The sequence below is a fragment of the Bactrocera oleae genome, chromosome 5 (assembly GCF_042242935.1).
Source record: "Bactrocera oleae isolate idBacOlea1 chromosome 5, idBacOlea1, whole genome shotgun sequence".
Taxonomy (NCBI): domain Eukaryota; kingdom Metazoa; phylum Arthropoda; class Insecta; order Diptera; family Tephritidae; genus Bactrocera; species Bactrocera oleae.
The window spans coordinates 59,653,280-59,680,300 of record NC_091539.1 but is presented as its reverse complement, the minus strand read 5'-3'; the positions used below and the strand labels follow the sequence as shown (position 1 = coordinate 59,680,300).

At 33.8% G+C, this 27,021-nt stretch overlaps 1 protein-coding gene across 4 annotated transcripts; it reads left to right on the top strand.

Moving 5' to 3' along the window:
- Positions 1-215: 215 nt before the first annotated feature.
- Positions 216-25,941, top strand: LOC106625887 (integral membrane protein DGCR2/IDD). Of its 4 annotated transcripts, none has more exons than XM_036376055.2 (5): positions 216-278; positions 6,878-7,456; positions 23,413-23,561; positions 23,638-23,718; positions 23,899-25,941. In XM_036376055.2, the coding sequence occupies exons 2-5, from the start codon at positions 7,381-7,383 to the stop codon at positions 24,022-24,024; spliced, it is 432 nt and encodes a 143-aa protein (XP_036231948.1). In that variant the 5' UTR covers positions 216-278; positions 6,878-7,380; the 3' UTR covers positions 24,025-25,941. The 4 variants fall into 4 exon arrangements, with proteins under 4 accessions (XP_036231948.1, XP_036231945.1, XP_036231939.1 ...); XM_036376052.2 differs by having other exon boundaries at positions 218-278; positions 6,797-7,456; XM_036376046.2 differs by having other exon boundaries at positions 263-278; positions 6,836-7,456.
- Positions 25,942-27,021: the final 1,080 nt, after the last annotated feature.

Below are 27,021 nucleotides of genomic sequence, written 5' to 3'. Positions count from 1 at the left end.
TATATTTGTAGCATACATGATATATATCAGCAAGTATGGAGCTTGAAACGCCGCAACACGCATACGACATGTTGGTTGCAGCGAAATTAACTGTTTTGTTCGACTTTCATTTGTTCGGCACGTATCGTGTTCGCATGTGTCGGTGTTGGTAACGGCGAATAACGGCATCTCAATGCAAATAGCTTAATACGAGCAGCTGCAGCTCGCGAAATCAGTCAGTTTCTTTTTAAGCTTCGCCCCAATTGGACGTTTTCGAAAGGACTTGATCCGTTGGCTGGGTATTTAACGCGCGCGCTACAAATATAATAATGAAATAAGAAAGGACTCACATATAAAATATAATATAAACTAGAAAAATTCATAAAAATAATTAACTAAAATAAAGTGCAAAGCTTTACAATGTTTTTGCGTATCTGTGTGTGTGTGTCCTTCATAGCGCATCTGCTTTGGCGTCCATTTTTTCAGAGGCTTGCAGCAACACGCATTTGCTCCTTGAAGAGCCTTACAATACATATTAACGTGTATGTAGGCGCATCTGTATGTGTGTGCGCTTCTTAGGAAATTTCGTGTGATTTAATACGTGCATTGTTGTTTTTATTGCAGTCACCTGCCAGCAGTAGACTCGCATTCCATTTGACATTTCGGTAATTTTGCGCACGCTGTAAATATTTAGTGCATAAGCAAGAACGCAAAAACAAAGCAAAAAGTACGAAAAAAAATCAAAGTCAAAGCGCAAAGAACACTCAATATAAATATTATATGAGAACATAACAATAAAAAGCAGCAACAAAAAACGCTCATGGTGGCAAATGAAAGAAATCAGGGTCATGCATTGGCGAGCAAAAAGTGAGTAGGCAGGCAGGTCCTTAAAAAATAAAGTAGGGAAATTACTCAACGCACATTGTCGAGGCATATATGTAGGCAAATATACATACATATATACTTGTAGCTATTGTATGTAATTATATATTATATATAGGAGTATTTTTGAATTGCTGACAAAACACTAAAAATTAACACAACGCTTGCAGCCTAAAAAAAAAAACAAAAAAACTTAGTAAAATATATACTTATATTTATGCATGCCTAGGCAATAAAAAAATAAAAATGCGTTGGAAAACAAAAAATCAATTAAATATGTATATATATTGTTCATATTTATTAGAAAGCGCGTGCGACACGCATATCCTTGCAGCTCGTCGAAGCTGTTGAACAGCTAGCAGGTAGAAAAAAACATCAATAGTGCCAACTAGTCACTCGTAAAATTGACTTATTGACAGTTAAACAAAGGCTTGCAGGCTGAGCAATTAATGCATTGCAGTCACAGTTTGAGAGCAATACTCGTACACACTTTTTTTTATATCAATAAAATTACTAGTCAGCTGTAGTGTTTCCAATAATAAATAAATCAAAAGTCTAAATAAAAAATAAAATTATTTGCTCAGAAATAAGTATTTCGAAGTAATGGTTAAGCCGTTTTGCCAAAATTGCAAAGGGAGTTTAAAAAAATTTACAGATAATACATCGAATATCTGCTCCACAAAGAGTGGAATTGAAGTTAGGATCAAAATCATTTCGTTCTCATATTCTTAGGCCTTTAAAATGCCTGTATAAACATAAAAATGAGTTTACAGGAGTTTTTTTCAGATTTAAATTACACATTTATCACTTAAAATAAAATAATCGAACCAAAATTTTTACCCATAGGCGACTTTGAGTTCGAAATATTCCCACAACCATAATGTACATTCCATTCGCTGCATAATTGAATCACATTAATTTCGTAAAACAAAATCTTCGAACCAGTATATTCAAAAAAATATCCGATAGTTGAAGTTAGTGTTTGAAATGACAACCACTTTTATTTTTTCGACTAGATTATTAAATATTATGTAAAGAGTCCATGTATGTAAAGAAGCTGAAAAAGTCTTCCGTTAACATAGGTATCAAAAAGGTACAGTAGGAAAGATGTTAAAATGTATCATTATATCACACTATCCAAAAGTGTACAAAAAGAGTTGAAACGTAAAGCAATTTACGTGCATATATTGAAATTTTGACCTTTTACCTCCGTAGACGTATGATTTTTTGCCAAAAAATGCATATTTTTATATACGAAGGAAGTTTGGTTGCGAGAAGATTTAAGATAGACGGGAAAGGTAGAGAGAAAACCGGACCTCGTGGATAATTGTACTGAATTGTTGGAGAAATTCGTGGGAGGATTTGTCCTCGATCTTCCTCTTCTCCCCTTCACTGGAAGTAAAGGTATATTTCTAGTAGCCTATATTTGAAATAGGGCTAGTGAGTTCGTGCTTATAGCACGTAGGCTTAGAAAAGTGACCAAATCAATCAACTTTTCACAACAAATGTTATCAAATTTATTTGTAGTCGAACAATGATACGAGAATGAATGCTTTGGAAAGGTTTGAACACAGTGGCTACCCATTGCATTAGTTGCTGTTTGCTTTTGAAATTGCTTCAGAGTAAAAATTTAGTCTACGGAAAATAAATAAGAATAGATTTAAATTCGATTTTAAGACTTATCCAGAGAACTTCGCAATGATTCTTAATGAATAACAATAACATCACAGAGTAAAATTAAATATTCAGGTTATTTGGTTTGCATTTTTAACAATAAAAATATTTAGAGAGAAATGAGAATTGTGCGATTCAAGGAAGTTATCTATGACTTTATGAATATTGTAGTTATACATTTAAAAGCCTTGGCGTAGAGCTTTGAATCCATCACAAATCAATTCAGGCGATTAAATTCGCGTGGTTTACTGGTGACATGCCAAGAAGGAAAACATTACTTTTTGGTACGACGCCAATATCTGACGAACCACAAATTTACTTTGAGGAAATATTGCAAGTAAACAAACCCATAACCAATACTAAATAAAATCGAATTAGATGCGAGGGTAGGGCTAATTTTATGTATACATGGCAGAAAAAGTCTGCGTTCACTTACTCAAAAATTTTTTACAGTATTTTATTTAGTTGAATAGAAAGTAACTATTTTACAAAATAACGTACCAAGAACGTAATTGAATTCAAAATAATTTCACGTTAAAACAAAAAAGTCCTTCAAGCCAAGCAGAAAAAGTCTGCGTTCACTTCAAGAATAAAGGAATAAAAGGCTAAAGGTTAAAAAGTATATAATAAAGCAGTAACTAGTTGGATATCCACGTCTTTTAATGACTTCTAGTAGGCGATTTTTTATTGAACCAACTAATTTGGCTGTTGTTTCTGGAGTTATAGCTTCCCATTCTTCTTTAAGCGCGTCCTTAAGCATTTCTTTGCTGGTGATAACACGCTGCCTAATATTTCTCTCTAGTAGGTCCCATAAGTGTTCAATTGGGTTGAGGTCAGGTGATTGCGGGGGTGTACGAAGTTATTTTGGAATATTATAGAGCAACCACAGCCTCACAATCTCTGCTGTGTGCTTCGGGTCGTTGTCTTGTTGGAAAATAAATCGCTCACCTAGTCCCAACTTGACTGCACTTTCTTTTAAATTTATTTTTAAAATATCACGATAAACATATTTATTCACTATCGACTCAATAAACTGAAAACTTCCAAACTCCCGAACTCGCCATACACCCCTCCCACATCATAGCACCTCCACCACCATGCTTTACCGTAGATACGAGATTTTGCTTATCCAATGCTGTTCCACTTTTCCTCCAAACAATCTTACGAACTTTTATTTCAAAGATGCAGAACTTACTCTCATCTAAAAAAATAACGCTTTTCCAAAACTCTGCAGGCTTGTTTAAGTGCTCTTTTGCAAAGGCCATCCTCTTAAGTCGATTTACTCTCGATATGTAGGGCTTTCTACGTGCCACTCTGCCGTAACATCCGGCTCTTTTCAGAATTTTTCGTACTGTATCTGGACATAACTTCTTTTGGTATTTAAATTCTATGTCTCTTGATATGTGGCTTGCTGTCAGTCGTGGATTACACTTCACAAGAGAGGTTATATTGCGCTCTTCTCTTTCAGTTAGTTTTTTTGGACGTCCAGAACGTGGCCTGGCCTCATGACATTTTGTTTGCTTGTAATTGTTTATTACTCTCTGAACTGAGGAGTACTGTCTCCACACAGTTTTCGCGATTTCTATATATTTCTTTTCGCTTTTGATCCATATAAAAAAAAGAAGAATAACTCTTGTGATTATATGTACATGTTTTAGACTTGTTATTAACCGCGCTAACTATCGTTTATCATTTAAAATAAAATTGATCTAAAAAACTTGTACTTTTCATACAACTAACCATCGATATTTAAAGTGAACGCACACTTTTTCTGCTTAACTTACTTAAGTAGAGGTACTAAAATCCCGTTAACTCAGAACGACGCAGCTAAAATTCTACAAAATTTTTCCCATACACTCATCGAACAACTGTCTTCAAAATAATTGGAAAGAAATTAATGAAACATTTAAGTTTCTTTTTCTGCCATGTGTAGGTCATTTACTGCTGAGAATTCACGTTTAAAGACCTGAATGGGTAGAATCGGCAGAATTTCAGGTGCACGCTGAGAATGCAAGCAAAAGCATTATCTCCAATTGGGACATATGTAACATTCTCGATAGGGCCTCATGATCCAAGCCCAAAAAAATTGATAGTTAAAACGCAAAAAATTAAAATTTATGCTATGTAGAGGGACCTGTTGGCTGAGTGTCGAAAAATTTTATTCATGTTTTAACTATACCACCGCTTGCAGTTAGGTATCCTTACAATCTTCCCTTCCAAGGAAGCAACCCACCCACTAACCATCATTTTATTTATATGTTATTTTAGTATAATAGTTGCCTCCCTTCTTCATTATCTCTTAATCCTCGTATTATATCACAAATAATACCATCTCATTTGACACTGCTCCACCCGTGCAGCTGTGACTGCAATGACATTGGTAAAATAATAAAAAATATTTTTAGGTAGGCTCTAGAGGCGCAGTTGCATAAACTACAAAATTTACGGTGCATTTGCTGCAACTCACTTTCCGATTGCGCCAACAAAATCAGATAACGGGCCAAAAAGGACCGTGCTACACATACATAGATAGACAATTTATACATCTACATATATATACATACGTACTTAATATATACATATATATAAATAAATAAGGGTGATACAAACAAACTAACCCAACGTGTTTATGGCTTAAAATAAACCTATATACAGAGAAATATACCTGCAAGACAGGATTTATATTTAAGCATGCCTAGAGTCACAGCCTAGGAAAGGCAATTTTTTGTAAATTAAAAAAAAAAAAACTACTGTATCAAATGTTTTAAAAATGTAAAGCTATATTTACGCATATTTTATGAATACACAGTAAAATTTTTAAAGAAATAAAATAAAAACATTCCGAGTTAGACGTGATCTCTGACTGTGGTACAAAAAAGGACCTTCACTGCTGCAGTGATTCCGGTTTTTGTTGATGAAACCTTAAAAAGTAATTCTTCATACTATGACATACGGTTGAAATAAACAAAAATGAAACGTTGAATTTTAAACAAAATTTTGGTCGATTTCGGCCTACCAAAAGTAGATTTTTGTCAGATCAAAAAACTGGTAGGTCATTGTATAGTGAACTAACTGTATACAGAACATGCTGAAAAATTTTAATGATCTTGTGATCGGATCATTTGTCTCCGAGTAATGACTCAAGCAAATCCGAAAAATTCTGTTTCGAGATAAACGCGTCTATAGATAAATTGATGGAGCTGATTATACTGAGCAGCTACACTTTGGAAGGCTGTAACTCAAAAACTATTTGAGATATCGATTTAAAATTTTAGTATGGTATAACCTATCGAAATATGAAAAAATGTTTTTTTTTTTTTAATTCACGCTTATGTGCCCCTTAAGAGCTTAGCCTAATTCAGCTAAAATTCTGTATATAGGTTCAATTTAAGCCGTGAATTCGATAAGATCTGGCACACCCTAATATACATGTACATGTTTGAAAGTATATACTTGTATGTACCTATATACCTATACATATGACTGAGTGGTGAGCGTCTGTATCACTTTGGCTCCATTGAATTTCTACCAGCCAAAACAGCAGCCAACAAAAGCACCACAAATGCACAGTTACTTGTGTAAAGTAAATAAATAACTGCAACTAAAAAGTGCAACGAAAACAAACACAAACAATCGAACGGTCAGTGAGTAGGATCAATGCCAAGATATAAGTATAAGAAAAACGAAAATCAAATAATACAGAGAAGTGCGAGAAACAGAAAAGGAAATTAAAGTAATAAAAGAAGCAAAAGTATCAAATGAACAACAATTTGTATGAAAGGAATGTCTGTCTGTCTGTCGCCATTTGCGTTCGCATTGTTGTGGCATATAATTTATAGAAATTGAATAATTTAACGTGTGTAGGAATTTGAGCGGGTAGCGGAGTGTGCCTAAAAACGACACAAACACCAACTACACACACACACACGCATACACACATATGTGACACGCAACAATGATGGTTGAGGCAACAACCATAATGTAGCCACAACAATAGTGGAAGACCGCATTCCATGCATAGCAAGCACACTGTTGTAATTTAATAAGATTTACTGTATTTAAATTGACACTTGTGCAGCTATATAAATAAAATTATAATAAATAGAGATGTGTGTGAAATAATTGTGCAATCTATTAAATGTGCCACTTGAATTAGAAAAAAAGTAAAGAAAAAAAAATCAAATCAAATAAAAAAGCATCAAAAATAATAAAAAAGCATAAAACAGCAAAATATAATAAATTATTTATTAAATTTCTTAAGTAAAAAAGTTAAAAATAAATCCATAAATTATATACAAAGAATTTTCTGCTGATTCCCCTTACTGTGATATAACTTATGCAGCAGAACATAACCTAGAAAAAAAAGAACTCAACTTAAATACAAACAAACTACTTTTAGTACCTTAACAATATAATAAACGCGTCCTTTGTGCGCACCAACACATGTACTAACATACATACATATTTAAATAAAAATATTTAATACCTATGTATATAAAAACATATGTATAATATACATAAATAAAAAAAGAAACTGACATCCACTTGACTTTTCTGCGCAATTTGTCGTTTGATTATCTCACACAAACACACAAGCACTCACACACGTAAGCACATTGTTCAGCTCCGTGTGACAAAAGAAAAATAGTAACAAAAGTGGAAACTGGAAATAAAATAGAATAGCAGTGAATTTCCATATTAAACGCCGACAGTGTAAGTCACTTTTAAGTGGCGCCCCCAGCTATCAGCGGCAGCCTCCAGTGTTGTCGAGCGCAAGTGAGCAGGCACTTCACTTCACTTTACACACCGAGAAATTGCAAAACTTGTTGCCGGAAACTTGACGTGATGGGGATAAGGACAATGGAGTCGCAACACAAATCGGTTTTCATGCTACTCTTCACTCTATGCCTTACATTAAGCGGTAATTATAATGAGATTATTTAAATTATGTAATGAAGTTTTGTTTAAATTAAACTTTTTGAATATATGCTAATATATAACTATATATACATACATGCATTCGGGATACATATACACTAACCTATTTAAAGATAATACTTTATATACACCTTTATTGTAGACACATTAACAAGCAATGATTTGTTTGCATGCATAATATAATCAATCTCATTACGCTTCACTGTCAGGATGTGTCTATATATATAGATGGATAAATTGTTAAACGATAGTTTTTACTAACGCCAGTTTGTTCTAGCAAATTATTACGTAATTTTTATTTTATATCAGCAATACGTCATATGGAGGCGTATTAAGAGAGATTTTTGGGTTGCGTACGAGGCAGGTACTTTGACTACAAAAGAATAACGAAAAATGGGATTTATTTCTCAATATAAGCTGTCTTCGATTCGGCAAGCATTACTCTCCAGCGAATCGAACAAACTATATTAGATGCTGAAACAAATGAAATATGCAAAACAAAACTTGACATCATTGAAGATATGTAGAAGTTATAGCACTTTAATAAGGCATCCGCATACGCTCCTGCTTCAATTCAGCTCGATCACTTTTTTGTTGCTTTCACATGTTAATTTTTGGACAAAAGAGCAGAGAAATGACCAAACGAAAACAGCTATAGTCTCTTTTTTTAGTACGATATCTTTAACCCAGTGACACTCCAGCTTTCAACCGTCTAAAAAATATGTTTTTTGGAAACTTGCAAATGGGGCCTTCGGTGCTGTGATAATCTCCTAAAAAAAGATGGAAGGACACTTTTTCATTCGCCAAATGTAACCGTTTTTTCGATCAGTGTCCCAATAATTCGTCGTAATTGAGTACTTTGATTGTTCATTCGCCAGATAATCGATGTTGATCACACCTTTTGAATCACAGAAAATCAAACCATCACCTTTCCGGCCGATATGACAGTCTTCACCTGCTTTAGAGCAGGTTCATCGGGTGAAACCCACTGTTTCGACTTTTACTTTGGTGTCTGGTTTGTACTAGCAGAATCATATCTTCGAGCTTTTGATGCTTATATAACTTATGGGCACACTCTGCCTGAAATCACCCCTTATATAAATATTTTCAATGAACTTTTAACTGAAAACTAAATATGAAACAGTAATAATTAAAAAAATGTATAGACTTATATTTTTGTTAATGTCAGATAAAGATTCATTTAATATATGTATTTACCAACACCGATAATAACTTAGCAGTCGAATAAATCCTTCATTTCCTTTATGGTTAGTGTTGCAGAGATTTTTTCAGTTTGCACTACCATAAATTTGGTTTCTTATATCTTATAAGGTTTCGTTTTGTGGCTCGTTTACAATGCCTTATAACGTAGTTTACTGACCTGCTCACCGAAGTCAGCTTATACTCAAGCCGAATCGTCTTATATGAAATAATAATAAATAAATTTGAAACTTAAAAAAGTTCATATCAACTAGCTTCTCAATAATAAGGTACAAATCAACTCTTTAAAAACTATTCGCTCCTCTCTCTTTCGCGCCTTCTTTTTGGATTTCATACATGGCTTCTGTGTTTGTTATGTATGTATAGTGCTTAAAAGGCGTTGGTGCATGTAATGAGCTTTAAACACAATGACTTTAAACTGCAAAGTGCTTCATGATTTTCTATACATTTTGAGGAGCGGGAGCTACTAGCAGCGATTGTGGTAATAATTTGTATTTTTAAAAGCCACACCACGGCGATTACAGCCCTGTGATTTGATATTTATGTACTTTTTTGAGATATTAAAATAAAATCTATACAAAAAATTTTATTTTTCAGTTTAAAATACCTTTGAGTTATAATATTAACCAGCGAAACTGCTACGGGTCTGTACTCTTTTAGACTATTATTTTGGACTGCTTTAAGCAAGTGAAGTACAGTCTCCACTCTTTCAACTTTCACATATTTTAGCACTAGTTAATTAATTTCTGACATTTTTCGAAGTTAAAAAAGCAAAGCAAGCGCATATTAGACCGGCAATTGATTACAAAACTTAACTACGGTCTGCTCGTTACTATAGGTAAAAATGTTCCACAGGGCGTATGAGCAACCTCCACAACTGACATAAATTACATATGACAATTCTGAATACAGCTAAAGCATGAATAGCCTTAAGTTTTATATTAAAAATCTTATCTAACCTTATAATATTAGAGAAATTAAAGAATATAAAAGTATTTCTTTAATCTCACTTATTTGGCCACCTATTACAACACTCAGTTGAGGTAAACTTGAACTCACTCAATCAGAACTCTCCAATATAATCACTAATTGCTTTAGATAGTCTAAACATCTTAATTACTTAAATTTTTTTTCAAAATATATAATTTTTTATTTAAAAGCATATCAAAAATGTATAATAATATTTATAAAGTATTACTTATAGATTTGAAATACTTAATAAAAGTAAAAGTATTGCGTTTTGCAACTATGAGAGTTTGAGTGCTTAAACTTACTTTTTCCTCGCATTGAGCTTATTAGAGCACAAATCACAGCACTTTCACACTGAAACGACTATAAAGCAAGTTTCATCAATATTTTAAAGCTAGAGAGATGGAATACTTAATAACAGCATTGACCTTATCATGAATTTTCGATTTTGATTTAGACACTTTGGGTGAATATATTATATAATATGTGAACACATACACGTACATACGTATGTATATAAGTTGAAACCAAAACTCTTTCGCATTTTAAGTGGCATTTGCTGAAGCCAATTTCGTAACTCCGTAAGGGCACGTCGGCGCAACCGGCACCGCTTTCATATTTCATTTATGCCGGCACTACACACCTCCATATGGTTGCTGTTGTTGTTGTTGGTGTACTTCTTGTGTGATTCTTCGTTGCTGGCATTGAAAAATGCTAAAACCAAGAAAATGGCAACAACAAAAATACCAAAAAAAATATATAAAAAAAATAATGAAATCAGAAGTACATGGCCATGACTCTCGTGCAACATCGTGCTAACATGCAACGGCAAATACGATGCAATTGCAACTGACAAGGTAGCTTGATTGTTTGCGACTGTCGACTATATACTTGTATGTATGTGCACATACTTGTACATACACTTAAATGTAAGTGTAAGATTTCATAGTATTTTGTAGTATATATAAAAATAATTTGTCAGAAAGTTTTTGAAGCGCAGGAAATTATAAAATGTTTGCATTCTAAAATGTCGAAATTGGTATTATATAGGTACATGCAGAGCATATAAATATGCAAGCATGAGATTTTAGTTATTAAAAAATATAGAAGCGATCTGATGCTGACAGTTTTTAAATATCATTTGAGGATACTATTTACTTTACAGTTATTCTGTAGACAATATTTCTTTTATTTTTAAAAAACTTTGAAGAAACTTACAAAAAAGTATGTTTATGATTGACACTTCAAAATCTAGTCAAATAACGAATGGAAAGATTTAAAATAATTCGAGCGAAATAATATAGCTGTTTGATTACATACATATTAGAAATAAATAAGCGGAGAAATATTTCCCAAAAAAAAATTATTTCAGATATTTTAGGTGTACTTCAAATATAAACATCATTTTCTCTTCAAAAATTTTTACTTACTGAGAAAAAACACTGGCGAGCTTTTCGCTCTCACAGGGTTAGGCTTTCCCTGATTCTAGCGGTCATAACGGGTAAATTTTCTATTGATCTCCTCGCAGTAAGTTTAAAAATCGTAAAAAAGGTTTAAAGACGAGTCAGAAACATCTCAACATTTTCTTTTAGAATGTCCCACATTTTCGAGATAAAGACAAAAATGCATTGGATTTCACACTTTTTTTTTTGTGGTTTCAAAAACTGATCATAGTCGGTCTAAGTGCGATCCTCTCTTGTGATCAGCCTCAAAACAAATAGTGTAAAGATATTTCGTCAAATACAAAAGTTTTCAATACAAGGACTTCATTTTAAGAGTTCAGTTTGTATGACAGCTATATGATATATTGGTCCTATATAGGCGGTTCCAAAAAATGAGTAGCTCCTTAGGGAGAAAAGAACGTGTGCAAAATTCCAGATCGATATCTCACGAATTAAGCGACTACTTCGCGTATATAGAGACGGATAAACGGTAATATGGTTAAATCGACTCAGCTCGTCAACCTGATAAATTATGTACCTATACAAGTATATGCATATATACATATGTATATATACATACATTTTTTAGGGCCTCCGACGCTTGCATCTGGAAGTTACAAACTTCGTTACACTATTCAGAGTGTAATAAAGCACTAAGCCTATGCATTTATAAAATTTGGAACTTGGAGTTATCTGACCTCTTCTCACATTTGCCACTCTGAACTTTCTCATAATTTCGCGGGTATGTCAGCTTTTAGTTTTATGAGGAAAGACTATCAGTCCATCTCATCTATATAGCCATATCTTACCCCATGGACGGATTTTAGAATCGTACTAGTCAATATAACAAGTTATTTGCTGCAAAAAGCAGCGCTCCAGACTGCCACTGCATATTCCAGTGCATCATTAAATCAATATTTATATATTATCCATGTAACTTCATTTATACAAAGGAATATTTAAAGGATGTGACAAAGTACACTGTTTTATGCGCTCATACATACAAGTATTCTATGCGAACAGATAACGATCCCTATTGGATCGAATAGAATTTATAATCAAGCACAGATTGTCACTGTATCGTCAGGTACTGTGCCTTAAGAGCGATTGGTAAAAGGAGATAAAAAAGTAGAAAAATGGAACTTCAATTTAGATTTACAAAGGACTTCCTGGCGTCAATATAGCAGAACAAATATCTATATAAAATTTGGTTTTCTATACAAACTACATTTCTTGATAAGGAAATCACTACAGGAAATGCATTCAAGATTAAAAATTGCGATGCAATTAAATGTAATTAAAATCCTGTCATAGCATTGCAAATTATCAGTTTACACATTATATAAAGTCATAATCAAATACTTAATAAAATCAAACATTTAAAGTAAATACGAGTAACTATTTTCTGCTTAAAATGTAATAAAATCGTCTTTTAGAACGGTTGAATAGTCACACCGTTTAAGTCACTTTAATGATGTTATTGGAGGCCACATTAAACCATGGAGTCCTTTATATGCAGCAGAACATGCCACTCAATAATAAAGACTGCAAATTATACTCACATCTGAGCTTCTTTAATGAATACTCGCATGAAAATCGCGTGTCGCACTAAATATTTGAATATGGTAATTGTTTGAGAGAAAAAATAATTACAAAATTGCACACTGTCACTAGAATTATAGTTATTGTTGCTATTCTCGGGTAGGAATTTTAAATAACTTTTCCCAGACATGGTAGCTATCTTTCATTTCTCACCCATAAATAAAACGTTCATTTAAATAAATGACAACAAACGGGCACGACACACAGGCATACCTCAATACACATAAACTTATACGAGATATATGCATTTGCTCTATCGCTGTGCAATCCAAAAGTAAACAAGTAGGCGTTTAAACTGTGGTTGATGAAGTAGAAATTAGTAACTAGCTTTGGACTAGTTCAATAGGGACTAGTACACATCTAACTGCGTTTTGATTAGTTGAAGAGCAAAAGACATACATATATAGAAATATCACTCAAATTCGCCATGGTTGAAAAATAAATCCGAGGGTGTCGGACATTTCAGTGCGATTAGCTGTCTTTGCTACCATTATCAACCTATTTTATCGTATTTCACAGAAAAATACACGAAAGAGTATTGTTTTCCAAGCAGAGGGTTTTGTTTTAAGATTTTGGACTACATTTTACCATGCTTGCCCACCCTTTAGTTAAATTATCGGCCACAATTACAATATCACGGTAGGCGCTGAGCTATTGGAGACATTTCAAGCACTCCTAGAAAGTATCTTTACCTCTTTTGCCTAAACAAAGCTACAATTTAGAGAGGTTTTCAATAATTTCTACGGAATGAATGCATTCATTCACAGAGCTGATTGATAACATTCGGAGGCGAATTGTCTTTCCCACGACAATACCGCTATGGAAGACTTCGGAGGTTTTATGAGGGCCAACAATTAGCCAGTTAGAAGCAGCATATCCACAAGAGATGCAGATGATAAGTGGTTTGTCCATTAAAAAAAGTAGTTATGAAAAAATTACGGAATCTCCGGGATAAAGAATATGGAATCCGAGATAATGTATTATGTTTTTAATTATAGTAGTATTCTATGTTGGAGGCGCCAACATCCGGCTATTCCACAAATACCTACTTCAATTTAATATACGCAAATTTGGTGAACGGTTTATTTTGAGTTAGACGCACTCAGTTCCAATTTCGTGCTGGACAGAGGCAGGAAACTTCAGTGGATCCTTAACCCGAATACTTCAGAATGACCTTTAATGAAGGTTATTTCCTTCCATACGGAAGTGTTGTCATATACCATATTCTCACTCTCTCAATACTAGTACTAATAGCTACTACAATTACCATATACCCTAAGTATATCATTTCATATATTGTATTGTAGTATACTCATATACCACCTTTACCCGACTACCGTTTCACTATTTCAAGTTTAGTACATATCTTAATACATGAAAATCGTTTTCATACATACAAACTTTTATACATAAATAAATACTAATCTGTTTGCCTTTCAACTTGGAAATCGTTTAGTTTATTTAATATTCTTGACAATGGTGAGACATGCGGTCGATGCAGATGGCGAGGTGATAAGCGACTACCTTGCCACAGAGTATTTCCAGTGGCATTAGCGCATATGAATTATGCACTCATACCTTTGTCGTGCTCATGGCTGTGGGTACATATTTTTATTATATACTAGGTGTGGGTACATACAAACATATAGAGCTTAATACTTAGGTATTTGTACTTGAAATATTATAGAAGAAATAGTTTACTTGACAATGAGTGCACTCAAAAATATGTTGACTTGTCTACGATATGATTACAAACCGCAAAAAGTAGAAAAATGCATAGTCTGGAAAGCAGAAAAATTTCGTCAAGTTAGTACTAGCGTACATAGCCTCTAGTCTACACTCCTTCTAAACTTCTTCAACCCTAGATACTACTTCCTTATACAGGGAGGTCGATTACTCGTCGGCACACCTGACAAGTTTGTGTATACCGTGGTGCCAAATCACATTCTCACACCTAAAAGGTGGACCGGTATTTATCTGGACCACTTTCATTAAGACAAGCGGATATGGTCGCAGCAACTCGCCTTCATTCTTTGTGGGAGATGGCTCCATCTTCCCTACTACGGTCCCAGAAACCCAGTTGTATTGTGCCTACCTATGCAGCTATCTCGCGGTTGTCGCTTCTGTTCGTGGCTTAATGAGGGAGACACTCTGTACAATAAAGCCGTATCATTGAGCTTAGTTAGCCTAGAGGAGGTATAACTGGCGCTTTATCTAGTCAAAAGCTTTGCTCCTTTAAGCCTTGCTTATAATATAATATGATATTCTAAGTACACAGTGAGTGGAGAGGGTATATAGAAATTATTAACTACTGTTAACTAGATCAATAATAACAGTTAAATAACTTAAGTAGGAAATAGCAATATCTGAAGTTTTCAATTTAATTATGTAGCAGTGAATTTAAAAACTTAAAATACTATTACCTACCAACAACGTCTTCTAGTATACATACATACATATATCTACAAGCATAAATCGCTTCTATTCACTGCGAAACCGTTTTCATTGTCTTCACTTCACACAAAATCCCGTTATGTCATACTGCCTCTGAATCTTCTAAGTAAATAGTATGGTATGCGGGTCTTATGCGATCAAGTGCTCTCGATTGCTATCGCCTCTTCTACATTGTCGAATAAATACCATGGTTTGTGTGTAAATATCTCGAAGGGCTGAAGTGTCTAAGCACATCTTTGTCAATTGCCATTTGTCGATTGTCGATTGGTGTCAATTCCCTCTGTGTGTGTCTAAATATTGCATAGTAAAGCGCTTGGCTTCCCATTGTCTGCGGTCAATCAATGGTTAAACATGCATTGACACCTGGCACTGTCCCCGCCTTGCCACCACATTGAAAATGACGGCTGTCGGCTGCCGGCGGGCATAAAATGAGAAGACAATAGGCAAGTTCATGCGACGCAAATAATAAAATGTTACACTTCGGAGTGTTTAAATACAAAAATAAATCGATTAATTGGATTTACGTACACACAGTCGCAATCTTGTTAGCGCAAATTAATTGTGTAGGCTGGTGTTGACAGCTAGAGAGGTTTATTTTTTCAGCTGAGTGGAGAATTCTTACTTATCAAACATTAATTGACGCACTTCTAAATAATTATCGTTAAATATTTTTTGCTGTAGAAATGTTTTTTTTTTATAAATAAGTTCCGTTGGAGATAAATTCATGCTTGTATCATTTTCACTCTTTAGATATCAGCAAGAGGGCCCAGATAATATTCTCAGAGCTTCCACATAACTTTGAAGGTTCGATGCGTTTCTCCAATATTTTATGTTTTAGAAATCCAATGTATAAATGTATTGAAAATTAAAATAATTATAGATTATAATAAATAAATAATAAAAGACTATACAAAGATCTGACCCCATATACGGCTAGGAAGTTTATACCGATCTCTTAAATTATTTTTTATCAAACAAATATGCTCTGTTGATTCTATTAAGACTGTGACCTTATATGTTTAGTAAAAACAACGTCATTATCTTTGCTTTATATTGAATATTTTATTTCGCATAGTTAGAATTATCCGATTTATATCAAATGTACAACGTTTCGCTCGATAACTTGCTGCCATTTTGAAGGTAATTTTATAGAAACCCTCATCGCAATTGGCAAAGCAAGGGCGATTTTCTTAAGCTTCTCTTATGGGGAGTTTCTTTTACTAGGAAAATCATCGCCATAGAGAGGAACAGGTAATAATCACTTGATGCCTGATCCGCACTATAAGATAGGTGTATAAAAACATCAACAGGAACCAAAAACACTATTCACAATTTCAGCTACCTGTATTACGTTTTCGCCTTTTTCGAAGAAGAATTGTAAAATTTGCTGCATTTTCTCTTTCCTGGTGTCGATCTTTGACGCAAGCTCGAACAATACTGAGTTAAGCAGTCTTAAAGCTGTCTGTCTTCTTAGGTTATGTTAGGTTAGATGGTTGACCCCTCAAGATAGCGGGGGATCACATTAATACTGCTATGTACAGTCCTTTGTGAAACCTTGAACCTATCACATATCTGCTAAGATGCTTTCTTGAATTTTTGCTATTTCAGTTGGATGTCTTAAAGTGTGAGATCCGAGGTGATTTAACCTTGATCTGGCAAAGGCGGAACATTCGAAAAGGTAGTGCTAATATGATTCTGTATTATCTTTTTTCAAGCATACGGATGCAACTGGCTTCTGTAAAATGATAAATTCTACACACGAATCTTGAGCGAAGAATGTCCAGTTAGAATTCCTACTACCATTAAAAGGTGAACTTTGTTGAGGGCGAAGAGTTCATTAGACCCCTTACAATTTATACTGGACCACAACGACCTTGCGACTGCACAAGTGCTGGTAGTTGACCAACGTTTCCTGTGCTGGTATATGGCCCAATCATTCTCTTATGAACCGCAAAAAGCTTCTATCCGTTCCCATTCTGTAGTAAATGGGACTGAAGTACCTAATCCAGCAAGTCCGTCAGTCTTGCAGTTTCCTGCAATACCGCTGTGGCTAGGCACTCAAACCAGTCTAATCATGTAGTAACTCAATGTCAAAAATAAATCCCTAAATTTCTTATTATATTAGGCGAAATTGGGTATTTATTCCTGCACTCAAGAAAATACGCCGATTTTCGGCCGATTGAGTTTCTTACTCGTCTTGAGACTTTTTCCATAAATTAAAAATAAATTATTGAAAATTTTTTTTAAATATTGAAACGTTTTTTAAATTATTGAATATTTTTGTTATTTCGCATACAAGTTCCTTAAACTTACTATCGTCATAAAAAAAAAAATTCTCTGTATTCTGCACTTGAAGTTTAAATTGTGGATGTACCATCTGCCCAAATTTGACTAGAACTGACAAAAAAAGTTATATTCACGTATTTTAATACAAATCGGTTTCAGCTCATTTTTAGAGCACCATTCGTTAGATTGTTGGACGGTTTTGACGTCATATTCACAAACCCACGACTCGTCACCAGTAATGTTGCGTTTAAGGAATGTAGGATCCTCAACAAAATTTCTGATTTATTTAATCATAATAAGAGAAGGTTAAAATAATGACAACGACGCACCTTAAATCTAGTTTCGTTATTATAAGTACTTATCGTGTTTTTAGAAATAATAAAAAAACAAATTTAAGAGCTTTTAATATTAAGGTAATGTAATTAGTATACAATGCAGCAACTCATAAAAAGGTGATGTAATTAGTACACAATTTCTTAATTAATTTAACGAAATTCTTTATATTTCCTCACATTTTTATAATAATTTTACTTTTACTTTTCTCACTCCGCCAAATCTTTAAAATTCGGTCATGAGATACCGTGCACACATGAAATACATTCTCATATAAACACCTATAAACATACATATGTATGTATGTACATAAATATAAAAGTTAAAATTTTTACTGCAACACGACATTCATCTCATTCTTTTAACGGTACTTTTGTATGCTTCAATAGCGCTGAAAACGACCGCGGCTGACATAGTAACAGCCGACACTACATATTCCACCGTTAACTTATTTCCTTTGCCACCTCATAGGAGCGGCAGCAGCCCCAGGCCGCTTACTATATATCTTTGTCTACTTTTAGGAGCAATACATGAGTTATTTTAGGTTCTAGACACGCCATCATTCGTCAGCAAACCCGCGTCAACTTATGGCACTAATACATAAAGCCCACTGCAAAATAAATACATACGTACGCGCGTATGCTTATATTTATCTATAACGGTACATGAGAGTACGAGTGACTAGGTGAGTGCTCTCATATGTGCCGAGTTAAGCTACTAAAATTGCGCTACGCTGTCGCTCAACTGACAAACAGTACGCGGTTTTAATTATTCAAAAGCCTTAAGAATGAGACGAAGAAAGTAGGTAACCCAAACAGTGAAACAAAATAGAGGCACAAGTTAGCGCTACCATGCACGGGCACTTTCACACATACATATTTATATGTACAAGTATGGTAGTATTTTGTTCTGAATTTCCGCGAGAAGAAACAATTACTCAAGCACCCATAGTGGTTACGTACATATGTTTCTAAATACTCGGTAGCAGTTGAGAAGGGCAAGCGGTTGTCGCAGAGAAAGAAAGAAGAATTTTCCGAATTGTTGTGAAAATGTTTAAAATTTAAGTGCGACACAAATTTGAACACAACAATTTTTAAATTTTGAATACTAGAGAAATAGTCAACTTTACAGTGGAAGCAAAAATTCTAACTCTAAGGAACAAGCCTCAGTATAACCAAGTGGTTTTTTCAAGAAAGAAACGTTATTTCTTATCATTCTGGTCTCACCAACTTGTCTGTAAATTTAGATTTGTCTACACCAACTTTATAATACTAAAGCAACCGTGGGTCTGTTTACTAAGTACACATAACTAGAAGCGTTAGATAAACGTTAAGTGAGGCTTTGCTAATGGTTTACTAATATTTTCTAATATTTCTTTACAAGACTTTTAATAAAACTAGTCTTTCACTCGAGTCATATTCAGTATTATAATGGGAAGAATCGACCCCACAAGTTCTAGCTGCATTTGCTGCATTTGCTCGACTTCGTGAGGTCCAATTGTCCAAGAGTACACCGTAAGAGGAGCATGGAAATCCCCAATTGTTACCAATCCTATGTTAATAACGAAACGATAATGCGCTTCCCTGCAAACTCAGCAGCTTTATTATCTCCAACGATTCCGCTATAAGCCGCGCCCATATAAGTACTAGTTGTAATCGCAAGTAAGGTAAAGCAGTCTCTTACTAAGTTTGGCCGCACGGTCAGTGAGCTCAGTAACAATATTGCTGTTCTGCTTTTGTACTACTTTTTGAAACAAACTTTAGTGATACGAGACGCCTTCTGAAATATAATGTTTGCGAGGAATTGAATTAAAACTTGTTTTACCGATTTTGTAATCCCTATAAAAGCAAGGCGATCTCTTATCCTGCGTTTTCCTTAATCTAATGCTTGTGAAGTTAATTTGTGTTGCAAACCTTAACCGTACTGGCATTATCCTCTTCAAGAGTCAACTTTTAATGGCCTACGATATCGACATAGTCGAACACAACAACAGGACCGTTCTTAAGCTTAGAAAAAAAAGCGAAGCAGATGGGTGTGGTGGTGAACGAGTATGAAACGAAGCAAATCATGTCATCAAACAAAGGATCTCAACGATTGGCAGACCACGTTACTGTTGACAGTTATAACTTCGAGATAGTGAAAGACTTCGTCTATCTAGGATCCAGCATAAATACCAACAACGACGTCAGTCACGAAATCAATCGAGGAATCACTCTTGCCATATAATGCTATCATGGGCTCAGCAAGCAATTGAAAAGTTGAGCCCTCTCTCGCCAAACCAAATTAGCGCTCTATAAAGCACTCATAATACTCGTGCTGATGTATAGTGCAAAAGCATGGAAGATGTTGAATAGCGCTAAGATATCTTTAGAAGCATTAGAAGCATAAAAAAGTTCTTCGAAGGAGGAGTGTCGCATTCGATGGAATGAGTTGTATGAGGTCCTCGGTTTCCTGGTGACCGAAAAAGAAAAGGACGACTCAAACTTAGATGAAACGATTAAGTGGATGCAGAGCTGGCGAAACTTAAAATCTCTAACTGGCGCCGTCGACCAAGACCGACACCCGGTTGTAGTGCCCACCTAATAATATTGATAAGGATACTGCAACGGAATCAATTGTTTGAGGAGTCCTCCTTATGAAGAAAGCAGGTATATGAGATTTTAAACTGCATTAAGGGTCGATTGAGGTCATATAAGAAAATTTATAGAAATGGTAAAACGTCAAGGCCTTTAACTGGTTAGTATACGTGAAAATCAAACATAATTTTTCAATGCTAAATGTTCGATAATATTTCCTCAGAGGCGGTTTTTGGTTTTGTCTCTTTGTCCATTTGGCAGGACATTATCAGTATTCAGCTACTGCGGCGGGTAAAGCTAAAAGTCCCATAAATTCAACTGATGACATCTTAAATTACAAGATCAAGGACTTCACCAAAAATAAAGTGAAAATTAATTCCGCGTCAATTTATAATATAAAGTCTGACCAAACCATTAAATTCTTAAATGTGGAAGAAGTGGAAAGACGCGTGCACCAACTGCGGCACTAACTAACCGAGTAACCGCGACCTATGCGCCTTCCAATTTGGCACACAATAAGCGGCATGCTGGCGACGCTGAGGGCGGCCGAAGGTGCAAGCGACCAGCAGACGCCAACAGAAGCACCAACTAGACGACACTGGGCTACGAACAGGGCAACAGCAGCAGAGGTGATGCAGGCAACACCAGCAAAATCTGGCGCAACAACAACAAGCGCATTAACAGCATAACTGGGCGAAGCTGAGACAAGCCAACGGGTGACTACGTAAAACATCACCTTCACTGCGGGCAAATATGTACATATGTAATGGAAGGTGTGAGCATCCAAAAGAGGTGCAGACACTTGGTGTGCACTGCTGTGCCTTTACATTTCACATTAAACCTTACCCCCACCTAATTTGCGCCAACAACATCAGCACTTGGATGCAAGCGAATGCGGAACATCTGTTCGGCTGCATGCGGCTATTTATTGGTTGGTCGGCAAACATCATGCCAAAAAAAAAGAAACGGGAAACAACAAAAAACAACAGAGTAAAACTGTAAAAGTTGCAACCAAACCAAGTTCGAGTCGCCGTCCGCCGAGAGCGAAAGTTCGTTTTTCGCCGCGTTTGCGCAATGTCTCTTGCATGTAGACGAGCGGTCGCCAAGAGAGAACACGAGCGCGTTAAGTCTGCCGCTTGACACATACTTCCTGCTCCTGACTGCACCCAGAAGTCGAAAACAAACACGTGCAAGGCGTCTAATTCGCATCGGAAATGCATTTGCCTCCCATAAACAAGTGTAGATAATGGCTTTGAGTCGCAAAAATGTGTGTGAGTGTGTGTGTGTGTGTGCCACATATGTAGTGGTGTTAGTGTTTGTTTATGCATTGGAAAAAAAACGCTTCTCAGGATACTTTTTGCTCATTCAACGCGTTCACCCAATTTTCGCTAGCTGATTTTGTTTGTCATTTTGTCAACACTATTAACCAGATGTGGTCCACGCCCCTCACTCCGCCTAACAGCATGTTGTGTCGCCCTCCCACCGCTGCTTTGTAGATACTCGTACAGTGTAACGCCGCTTCGGCTGCCTGTTCGCTGTTTGAAATTGTCTCAATACACCATGGTGCAGTGGCTGGCCGAATTGTTATTGTCAAAGCAACATAACGGTTTGTTGATGGCAGCAAGAAATTGCCTATTATTCGAAAGCATTCCCCAGATAGAGATAACTGACAACAAAGTCTGCAAAAGAAAAGTAAATATTTTTGTTGACCTTAAACTTTAGAAGCACAGAGAGCGTCATCCCATCAGTTATTTGACAGATTGTGTGTTATAATTCCATCAGACGTAACGTAAGTGACCTTATATGATGATAATCGTATTTATTTTTGACGTATTGTAACTGTAATCTAGTTCAGTTTAGATTCATGCGCAGTTTCTAAAAATTTTAACCGGATCGTACACAATTCAGTTTGATGTTTGATAACTGAATCTCACCTTTGTTGACCCTCGTATTTATTATTAGATGCTTTCTGTGTTGATAGAAATTATAACAGCAATAAGTTCAATATGTAATGTGGAAGCAGTTCACAAAGTTAGTGACGCATAATGAATAAAGTTTCGTTTCAACTTGATAAGCTAGGTTTTCTCAAGGTCCCCGAATAGACTACGTTACTGCAAATATCGGTTTATGTGCCTCAAATTTCGTACTACGAAAATTTCACTTCTGGTTTGGACAAAAAATCTCCAGGAGCTTCAGAATATACAATAATTGGAAACGAAAAATTTTGCAATCAAATGTATACCATGTATTAATGCTAGTATACATAGCTGATCAAAATTTACCCAGGCTGATAAAAAATAACTAAATTTTTTCTTATTTTAATATAAATTACAGCCATCAAAATAGGCTCTTGGGCCAATATATTTGCAAACGATTCAGATTTTTTGGTACGAGTCTAGCATTGCCAACCTTCATACCCAAAATACTAACTAAAATATGTTGAGATCCTCTGCTATCACTCTGATGACGACACAATGATTTTCTAGCACTGCTTCTCTAATTTTTTCGATGTTATCGTCACTAACAGTGGTGGATGGATGATTCGGCTGAAGCAAGTTTTCGATGATCCTCAATGAAGGCGCCGACAAAGCGCCTTGGACCGCTAGTTTACGCGAAATTTAATAAAAGCCGAAATTTTATGCGGGCGTGGCACTTGTTAATCCTCTTGCGATTTACTTCGAGCCAGAAGAACATTGTGACTGCGCAACTGTTAATTGTTGGCTAGCGTTCATCAAGTTTGTGTGAAGCCCAGCCATCCAGCAGGTAACCCCAAGAAGACAACGGACCTTCGACTGGTTCCCATTCTGCTGATAAAGAGACTTTAGTGTTGTTTTGAAAATTTAGAGATCTAATCGCTTTTTTAGTAGGTGAAGATGATAAATATTCATTTTAAAGCACTTACTCTGATGATTTGAAAGGAGTGAACTCTGTGCTTAGTTTTCAATAGGTTAAATTTTATTTTTGCAAATCATAGTCATTTTGAAAAATAATTCCATATATTTTCTAAATTATTAATATTAAAAAATATTTAAAAATATAATTGCTTCTCTCCACAGCTGCCCTTGAAGAGGACTGCATTGACTTCCAGGGCAATTCCGTTAATCATGGCATGCTGTATGTGCCCGGACCAGGTGTCTGCAGTCTTTGTGTCTGCTATCACTCAGAACCGCTTTGGTGCAAGGCCATCTATTGTGATCCACCCTATGTGAGTACATAACTACATACATACATATATATATAACGGTTTAATAATGAGAGTTACTTATAATTTTAATTCGCAGTTCTGTAAAAATTTCCGTGTAGGCGAACGTTGTTGTGAGTTCGAATGTTTGGATCCGCCCGGAGAGGATAATAAATATCAGGTAATATTTTATGAACTTATATTATCCATTATTATATATATATACATCATAGCATCACTTATATAAATATATGTTGTGTATATAGTTGTATATACCATACTATACTATATACATATATAATTTTGCCTTCTGCCTTATACTCGTATATATTATACTTTGTTGTGTTTCTTTCTTGCTTAGGAACGCATGCGAAAACGGGCGGAAATATTGGCTGGCAATAGCACTGCATCGATGCATCGCATCACACCGCTCGCCGTCTCCACCATAGTGTTTACAGTTATAACAAATAACTTTTTGAATTTATAACTTCAAGCAAAAGGCGAAATCACAGATGGTGGCTGGTGGTGAAGCGTGGAAGGAGTTGAGTGCAAAATGTGGCGAAACAAAGTAGAAACGGAAAGCGCCTTATTCGTGTGTCTGTCGCTGTATGTGTGTAGAGTAGTGGAGCAGGAAATCACTGTCGGTGGTGGTGTAACAAATATTTGCGCGAAAATTCGCGCATATTTACTATGCTGTAGTACGTGCTAGCATATATATATGTACATACATAAATACCATACATACATATGCATGTATCTGGATTTAGCACATTTTTTTACATACTTCAATATAGCAATAATTTAGTGCAGAGAGCAAAAACAATCTTAGTGAAAAAATTATGAAAAATTAATTTAATGATTGAAAAGAAATAAAAAATAATAAATAAAATATAAAACTATAAAAAAATAATAAATACAAAATTTAATATAGATAAAATGAAAAAATGAAAAAAAATTTGAAATATTCAAAAAATATATATATACATAAAAATATAAAAATAATATGAAAAGTAAAATAATTTTGGAATATACCAAAATTATATAAAAAAAAGCATCTATGCAAATTTGTGAAAAAATTCAAAATGGCAAATTTAAATAACACCTCAAAACATATGACACATAGATACATATGTACATACTTATGTAAGTAATGTGAAAAAAAAAACAAATTAATTAAAAAAATAATAAATATATCTCTAATGAAATCTGATAATAATTTTGAAAATCTAGAAATTTATTGCAATTATATAATTTAACTATAGCTAAAACTGATGCAGGTGTACATAGACCAATGAACAATATATGCCAGGTTCTCATTTTCAAACTAATCTTGACATATATACATATAAATATACCAATATTAACAGCTAGTTAATGTATAAGCAAATCACAAAGAAAAAAAATATAATTAATAAAAAATTAAAAATAAATTTAAAAAATATTAGAAATAAAATTAATGCATGAAAAAAAATTCAAAAATTCCGAATAAAAACTAAAATAACAATAGTCAACTATTTAAATTTTCAGGCATTTATGGCCTTTTGAAATTATTATAGCCATACTGGAATAAAAATTTCTTAACCTTTTCAATAAAAAAAATATAAGTATAACAGTTTTTCTCAGTTTTCGGACATCAAAAATTTGATTTTTTTCTACCTTTTCATTTCCTTAGTAGTCTAGAACAACATATCTACTTCAATGACTTGCAAGTGAAACCAAAACAAAATCATTTATATACAAATACCAATTGTATGTACATACTTATGTATAATATAACACAACATGACGAATATCATTTACGAGATACACACATTTTTAATTGGTGCTAGTGAAGAAATTTGAATAAAATTTGGATGAAAATAAAAGATTGATTGAACAAAATGAACATATTCAGCAATTTTGCATACTTTCATACTTTATTGCATAGTACATACTTTCACATATACCATACACACATATACAATGTACATAGTACACAAAATTTATCGATAAATTGCACTTTTATGCATGCATAATAACAAAAAATACAAATCTACTTGTACTTGTATATACATATATACAGACATACATATATTCATATATGTAAAAATATTTGTACATAAAATGTACATATTTGGTAGCTTTGAATTCTTAGGTAAATGCTTTTAAGGCATTAAAAACACCAATATTTACAAGCAAACTTACATAACCTATTGTAATTATAATAATATAATTCAATAAAACATTAAAAATATATACAATAAATAAATAAACATTAAATCCGATTTTAGTAATAAAAAATATATATATAAGAAGGGGAGGGCGTTTACATATATAGAATGTAGGTACTGGCTTTGAAAACTGTTAGTTTTAATTATATGATAACTGTAATAAATCTCAATAAAAAGCAAATAAAACGAATTAACTGAATTGTATAAATTTCCAATAAATATGGTAATTAAAAAAATTGAGAAGATGTTATTTACTTATTTTATTTTATTTTTTTAATTTTATTTTATTTTATTGTATTTTTTATATATTTTTTCCAATAAATATGATCATTTAAAAAAAATTGAGAATATGTAATTTATTTATTTTATCTTATTTTATTTTACATTATTATTTTTTATTTTATTTTACTTTATTATATTGTATTAAATTTAATTTTTTTCTTTGCAGCTATGCTAGCTATCTAATACAAATAGAAATATATTCTTTAATAATAATAAAAATATATAAAAAACTACAGTCGAAAAATATTTTCACCCTTTTCTGTATTCATTTATTATATAATATATTTTTATTGTTAAAATGTTTATATATATTTTTTTAATATCGAACTATTTTATTCCTACTACTTTTCGAACGCAGTTTTTAAAACTATTTTTTGAAATGATTTTTTGATGCATTATTTTTACACTTTTGGTTTTTTAATGTTTAATATAGCTTTTTTATTTTTCATTACTGTTATACTTTAATAAAAACGTTTATTGTTCTCTTATCATCAATATTTTTTATTCTAATTATTTTGTGTTTTCTTATCATTTTTTTATGCACGGAAACCCCCTTAATTTTTAATTGACAATTAATAATTAAAATTTAACGATACATTTTTTAATATCAATAAACTTAACGATAGTCTATGAAAACAGTGTAAACCTTCATAATAATTTTAAAAAAATTTCTAAAACTTTTAATTATAATGTACAACACCTGGTTGGGATTCCAATATTTTCGAGAGAATGAGTCATTAAAAAAATAAAAACTTCTCCGCTCTTCGAAGTTAGCCTCCAAGATCGAAATATTTGCCTTCGAATTTGGAAATTAAGCTTATTAAAAAATTATTATTAATTATAGTTTGTAAATTCCTAAAAAATTGAAAGCATGGAAATATTCTACGCTTTACTCTTATTGGAATGGTGTATAAAATTTTTCAGTAAGGCTTATATGACATATATGGTATTAAAGTTGGGCCAGCATTTTTGAAATAGAAACTATTCATTTT